Source organism: Denticeps clupeoides, chromosome 2 (genome assembly GCF_900700375.1).
Source record: "Denticeps clupeoides chromosome 2, fDenClu1.1, whole genome shotgun sequence".
In the NCBI taxonomy this organism is placed as follows: domain Eukaryota; kingdom Metazoa; phylum Chordata; class Actinopteri; order Clupeiformes; family Denticipitidae; genus Denticeps; species Denticeps clupeoides.
The window spans coordinates 38,432,673-38,440,208 of record NC_041708.1 but is presented as its reverse complement, the minus strand read 5'-3'; the positions used below and the strand labels follow the sequence as shown (position 1 = coordinate 38,440,208).

The 7,536-nt window shown below is 53.1% G+C and overlaps 1 protein-coding gene across 1 annotated transcript; it reads left to right on the top strand.

The window, feature by feature from the left end:
• Positions 1-32: 32 nt before the first annotated feature.
• On the top strand, positions 33-7,530 carry gad2 (glutamate decarboxylase 2). Its single transcript, XM_028970861.1, has 16 exons — positions 33-392; positions 642-704; positions 821-943; positions 1,104-1,337; positions 1,415-1,505; positions 1,579-1,691; positions 1,765-1,880; positions 2,895-2,974; positions 3,068-3,122; positions 3,267-3,383; positions 3,922-3,986; positions 4,061-4,139; positions 4,477-4,626; positions 5,085-5,192; positions 5,504-5,593; positions 6,042-7,530. The coding sequence occupies exons 1-16, from the start codon at positions 317-319 to the stop codon at positions 6,213-6,215; spliced, it is 1,734 nt and encodes a 577-aa protein (XP_028826694.1). The 5' UTR covers positions 33-316; the 3' UTR covers positions 6,216-7,530.
• Positions 7,531-7,536: the final 6 nt, after the last annotated feature.

Below are 7,536 nucleotides of genomic sequence, written 5' to 3'. Positions count from 1 at the left end.
TTTTTTGGTCACGACTCGGTGGTCGATGACGTCGCACGTTGCCCCGGTGACGTCAGGCGGGCTGCGCGCCGCGAGCCTCCGGTCGCCCGTGATGCGCTCAGAAGCGCGCGCTGCCGTGCCGCGCGCACCGGGATTCTATCCGTCCGGGTTCCGATATTAAAAAAAAGGGAAATAAACGAAAAATGGTTAAAAACGCGCTTTTTGCTATTTTTTAATAAGCGATTTTCCCGTTTCGAATAAGCGGGAAGCCCGTTATTCGGGTTTTTCCCGGATGGGCTCTGCTGCTGCGGCGGTCTGCTAGCGGGTTCCGTTCCTGATGGCGGCTTCTCACGGGTTCTGGTCGCTCGGCGGGGAGAACGCTGGAGAACCCGGCAGCCCCAACCTCAGCGCGCGTGAGTACTTTTTATTAATGAACGAATTTGTTTTTTTTTATTCGGTCTCGCGCGTCCGTAATTTTTTATTGGCGCTATTTTATTCTGGACGCTGACGACACGTTCAAGGTTAAACACGAACCAGCAGAATTTTCCACCGTTTTCCAGCTAACGAATAATTTATTTTACAGCGTCGTATAACCCGTATAATTATAATTTTGATATTTTTTTTATTAATTTTTTTTTTGCTGCTGCTGCTGCTGCTGCAAGCGAGGGCTTGGTGCCAGGCGGCGGCCCAAAAATTCTCCGGAGGAATCGGATCGAAATTATGCGGTGGGTTCTAAAAAAAAATTCGTTCAAACCCGATTTCGCCGACGCGGTGTAATAATAATTATTGTTGTTGGAATAATTCCGTTTCGATCTCGGACCGTGAAATGGCGCCGATGCAGCCCTGCTGAGCGTCGGAGAAGCGGAGCGACCCGCGGACCCCGCGGCCAAGCGGGACCCCGACATCCCGGCCGAGACCTGCGGCTGCGCCGAACCGGGCGGATTCGGCGACCTCTACTCCTCAGGTCCTCGCCACATTCGATCTGAAATCATCTTAATTCTTCTCCTTTTTACTCCAACGCGTTTTATTCGTTTTTATTCGTTTGTTGCGCGTTGAATTCGTGTCGTATTAATTCGACCTTCGCTCAGGCTGAAGGTTAAAGCGCCGCGCTTCTCTCCCGCCAGACCTGCTGCCCGCGCTGGACGGGGACGTGAAGACGCTGAGCTTCCTGCAGGAGGTGGTGGACATCCTGCTCTCCTACGTCGTCGAGTCGTTCGATCGCTCCACCAAAGTCATCGACTTCCACTACCCCAACGAGCTCCTGCAGCGCAACAACTGGGAGCTGTCGGACCAGCCCGAGACCCTGGACGAGATCCTGCTGAGCTGCAGGGCGACGCTCAAATACGCCATCAAGACCGGTACCGCCCAGCCCGCCCAGATCCTGCTCCAGTACCCCAAAAACCTCCCACCGCGCTCATCTTCTGCTTCTCTGCAGCCCATCCCAGGTACTTCAACCAGCTCTCCACCGGACTGGACATGGTGGGCCTGGCTGCAGACTGGCTGACCTCCACCGCCAACACCAACATGTGAGCCTCTTCCTGCACCCCAACCCGGGCCCGAACCCCAACCCGGCTCTGAACCCCACCTCTCCCCTGGCAGGTTCACGTATGAGGTGGCGCCGGTCTTCGTCCTGCTGGAGTACGTCACGCTGAAGAAGATGCGGGAGATCATCGGCTGGCAGGACGGCCGCGGGGACGGGATCTTCTCCCCCGGTGACAATAACCGTTCCACTCGCCATTTCTCAGGGAAGGCGTGGTCAATAACGTGGGTCCCCCCCCCCCGCAGGTGGCGCCATTTCCAACATGTACGCCATGCTGCTGGCCCGCTTCAAGATGTTCCCCGAGGTGAAGGAGAAGGGGATGTGCTCCGTGCCTCGACTGGCGGCCTTCACGTCCGAGCATGTAGGTCCATCTTCCATCAACCCGCCGAGAACACGGAGAACCTCCTGCTGCTTCCTCATGTAGTTCCTCACTCACACACACACACACACACACACACATACTCACACACACACACACACACACTACACACACACACACACCTACCACACACACACACACCGACACACACCAACACACACTCCTCACACACACACCATACACCACACTCACACACACACACACACACACACACACACACACCACACCCTACACACTCACACACACTACACACACACCTACACAACACTCACACACACACACACACACACGCCTACACACACAACACACACACACTACACACACCTACACACACTCACACACACACACACACACACACGCCTACACACACACACACACCTACACACACCTACACACTCACACACACACACACACACACAACACACACTCACACACACACCTACACACACCACACCACACCCACACACACTACACACTCACACACACACACCTACACACACCTACACACACTCACACACACACCTACACACACTCACACACCACACACACACACACACGCCTACACACACACACACCCACACACCTACACACACTCACACAGACACACACACACACCTACACACACTCACACACACACACACACACACGCCTACACACACTCACACACACACTCACACACACACACCACACACACATACTCACACACACTCACACGCCTACACACACTCACACACACACACATACTCACACAGACACACCCCTACACACACTCACACACACACACACCTACACACACTCACACAGACACACACTCACACACACACACATACTCACACACACAGACACACACCTACACACACACACACACACCTACACACACAGACACACACCTACACATACTCACAGACACACACTCTCACACACACACACACCTACACACACACCGGGGTGTTATTTGGATCGTGGGTAATTTATGAAGATCCCGCCTCTTTTCAGAGCCACTTCTCCATCAAGAAAGGCGCAGCAGCGCTGGGGATCGGCACAGAGAGCGTCATCTGCATCAAGGCGGACGAGAGGTGCCTTCATTCATATGTTCATTCACTCACTCACTCACTCGGTCATTCATCTGCACGGCAATACTGACACTGATGTCATTTCCTGTTTCTCAGGGGCAAAATGATTCCCTCGGACCTGGAGAAGAGGATCCTGGAGGCCAAACAGAAGGTGCGAGTTCTATTAGTTTACACGACTGTCACTGTAGTAGAACGATATGAACTACAGACCTTTTTAAAATGTGTGGAGATGCGCTAGAAGAACTCGGAGAACATCAGGAGAGCCTCATCTCAGTGTCCCCCGTCCCCCCTGCAGGGCTTCGTGCCGTTCTTCGTCAGCGCCACCGCCGGCACCACCGTGTACGGAGCCTTCGACCCGCTCATCGCCATCGCCGACATCTGCAAGAAATACAACATCTGGATGCACGTGGACGTGAGTGACAGCCGGCCTCCATTATGGCGGCGTACAGGCCGTCTCCGTCTCTGTGTGTGTGTCTGTGTCCCCGAGGGATGCTGGGATTGATACCTCGTTACTTCATTAACTGACAACACAATGAAGTCTGGCCTGGGGGTGTATTCTCATTAACATGAAATAAAGCAGCGAGACCACACACACACACACACACACACTCTCACATACACACACACACACACTCTCACATACACACACACACACTCACACACACGCACACACACACACACACACACTCTCACACACACACACACACCACACTCACTCACACACACACACACACCACACACACACTCTCACATACACACACACACACACACACACACACACTCTCACACACACACACACACACACACACACACTCTCATACACACATACACACACACACTCACATACACACTCATACACACTCACACACACACACACAGACAGGACTAACTGTGTCCTTCACCTTTGTACACTCAGTGAAGATTGTAAAGTAAGTCATTTTCCATCCCAGGGCGCGTGGGGTGGAAGTCTCCTCATGTCCAGGAAGCACCGGTGGAAGCTGAACGGAGTTGAGAGGTCAGTTCTTCTCCACCAGCAGGTCCTGCAGCCCGACCTCCGGAACGTTCTCATCCGTTTCTGGTCCGTTTCAGGGCCAATTCCATGACGTGGAACCCTCATAAGATGATGGCGGTTCCGCTGCAGTGCTCCGCCCTGCTGGTTAGAGAGGAGGTGAGGAGCAACTCTACCAAACACGCATTAAAACAACGACCTGCTTATAATGGAAGTGGGCGTGTCTTTGGAGCCACGATCCAATCAGAGACCGGCAAAATCAGAATTTGCCGTGTGATAACGGGATGGTAGTAGCCTAGTGGGTAACACACTTGCCTATGAACCAGAAGACTACAGAGTCACAGGTTCAAATCCCACTTACTACCATTGTGTCGCTGAGCAAGACACTTAACCCTAAGTTGCTCCAGGGGGGACTGTCCCTGTAACTACTGATTGTAAGTCGCTCTGGATAAGGGCGTCTGATAAATGCCATAAATAACTGCGTGTCTGTCCGCAGGGTTTGATGCAGAGCTGTAACCAGATGCACGCAGTCTACCTGTTCCAGCAGGACAAGCACTACGACCTGTCCTACGACACCGGAGACAAGGCCCTGCAGTGCGGCCGCCACGTCGACATCTTCAAACTCTGGCTCATGTGGCGGGCCAAGGTGAGACGTTCGCTTTTTCTGTCCAGAGGGGGCGGGGCGGGGCGAGGTGAGAACGTTCGCTTCTTCTGTCCAGAGGGGGCGGGGCGAGGTGAGAACGTTCGCTTTTTCTGTCCAGAGGGGGCGGGGCGAGGTGAGAACGTTCGCTTCTTCTGTCCAGAGGGGGCGGGACGAGGTGAGAACGTTCGCTTTTTCTGTCCAGAGGGGGCGGGGCGAGGTGAGAACGTTCGCTTTTTCTGTCCAGAGGGGGCGGGGCGAGGTGAGAACGTTTGTTTTTTCTGTCCAGAAGGGGCGGGGCAAATGAGAGCTGGTGGGGGCGGGGCTGACACGGCCTGCGGCGTCTGAAAACGCGTCCAAATATAAAATGTCGATGCTGCGCCCACAAATTGATGCACACGCCCTGAGGATAAGACAATCTGTGTGTGTGTGTGTGTGTGTGTGTGTGTCCTCACCACCCACAGGGCACCATCGGCTTCGAAGCCCAGATTGACAAGTGTCTGGAGCTCTCTGAGTATCTCTACAACAAGATCAAGGACCGGGAGGGGTATCAGATGGTCTTCGACGGAAAGGCGAGTGACCTTGTCCCCTGACTTTGTCTTTGGTCTGGGCTGCTGCTGGCGAGGCGGGTCGCGTCTTGCCGATTTGCACGTGTGTTTTATCCGGGCGCCTGTGGGGGGGTCTCTGTTCAGCGCTGGACGGAAAGATAAAGAGACGTTTCCTGGACTCTCTTTGTCCCCGATAGAATGGGCTGTAATGATGAAGGGGGGGACGGGTGCTGATTTAATTCCAGGGCTGCGCACGACTCGAGAGATAGACGGTCAATACTGCTGATTGGGTGTCACTGTGTGTGTCCTGGTGCTCACTGTCCGTGTCCCCGCAGCCTCAGCACACCAACGTGTGCTTCTGGTACCTGCCGCCCGGCGTCCGCTACATGGAGGACAAGGTGGAGAGGATGAAGCGTCTTCACAAGGTGAAATATGCCACCTCTCATACGCTCAGTTACAGTCCATGAGGAGAGGCGGGACGTTCCCTCTCCGTCCACAGAGAAATGGCCTGTGACATTTTATTTTCCAAAAGACTCTGATTATAATGCATTTTACAAATTATAAAAATCATAAATCCTTTTTCAAAATTTCTTTTCTGTTCGGTTCTCCTGAGATTTGTTTGAAGGCCTTAAAACTGTACGTCTGGGTGGACGAACAGAAGTGAAATTTGTATTGATAAGCTCCGTCATATTAAAAATGTGTTTATTAGAACACCGTGAGGATTCATGTTCTTCTACATGTTCTTGTGGTGGGACGTGTTCTAACCTGGAGACGGCACCATGCAGCAGTTAGAATATTTCGTTTCATCAGAGCAGCCGGCACAGACTGGGCACGTTCACTGAGGCCTTCAACATGGCTGTTTGTTGCTCGCAGGTGGCCCCCGTGATAAAGGCCCGGATGATGGAGTACGGAACCACCATGGTGAGCTACCAGCCGCAGGGAGACAAGGTCAACTTCTTCCGCATGGTCATCTCCAACCCCGCGGCCACATTCGAGGACATCGACTTCCTGATCGAGGAGATCGAGCGGCTCGGACAGGATCTATAAATCACGCCTGGGACTGGCCTCACGTGTTTGTAGTGAATGTACCGCGGTTCTTCTTCGTTTCTCCTCTGCTCCAAAGTGTTCTATAGGTAGGTCCGTGAGAAGAAAAAAAAAATCTCTATTTCTGTATCGTTGCATCGTCACATACCTCCTGGTCCAGAGCCATGTGAAGTGTCCCGTCTGCTTTTCCTGTCTACATTAGTGAACCATTAGTGAGTATTTAGTACGACGATGAGGTCCTAGTGCGTTAGAGAACACAGAGAGTGCCGGCGATGACATCTTTTTAGAGCTCATTATAACCAACGTAACGAATTTAATTTCCCAGAATCCACTGGGCCTTCAACAAAGCACTAGATATATAAATATATGAGTATACATAGCTGTAATATTGTTGTATATTTGACTTGCTGTTCTGTATTTATTGCTGTTGGTATTTGAACCCGTGTGCATCCCACCTCCGGCCGGTCGTGCGCCGCGCCGCACCGGCGAGCAGGAAGTCAGGATAGCGAATGATGAGCTCCGGCTCGCTTTATTTCCTCGCGCGTTACTCATTCCGCCCTGTACATACGACTTTTACCACTCCCTGAGAACGTGGGTGTACATACGCCAGAGTCTATTTGTGATGTAAATGATTATTTTGTCTAATATTGCTTGTGTGTGTGTGTGTGTGTGTGTGTGTGTGTGCGGGGATTGGCGATGTGACTACGCCATTTTTAAAAGCCGGTTCTGTTGTGTTCTTCTTGTGTGTGTGTGTGCGTGTGTGTGTGCGTGTGAGTTTCGTGCTGCATCAGTATCGTCTGGTTCTCCTGAAAGGGAGGTTGTGCACTTTAGCTTCCGCGTACGATCAACAGAAACGCTTCTTTCTAGTTCCGTGTGATTAAAATCGCCGCGCGTGGCGGTTTGTCGGGTCCGGCCGCTTTCGCTGTTCCTCCTCGCTTCCCCCAGCGCTTCGTGGCGACGTCCCACCGGCCTGGTGGGCGTCGGCCATCTTGTCTCTCGCTTTGCCGGTTTTGCACGTGCATGAACGCCCCGCCGTCCCAGTGATGTAGTGACCAGTGGTGTCGTGACGCGCCGCCGCCTGCTTCTCCTTCGCTAAACGTCCCTCTCGCCTCGAACCTGTCTGCATGGCGTCCCGTCCTCTCTCTCTCTCTCTCGCTCGCTCGCGCGCCTTTCCTGTAGCCTGACCTCTTGACCTCTCCGCAGCTGCTCCGTCTGTGAAACAGGGTACCGCCCCGCCCGCGTCCGGCCTGTATGTTCACCTCCGTGGGAAATAAATGCAAATAAACTACAAACAGCCCGACCTGGACGCTGCGCCGTCTCTGTG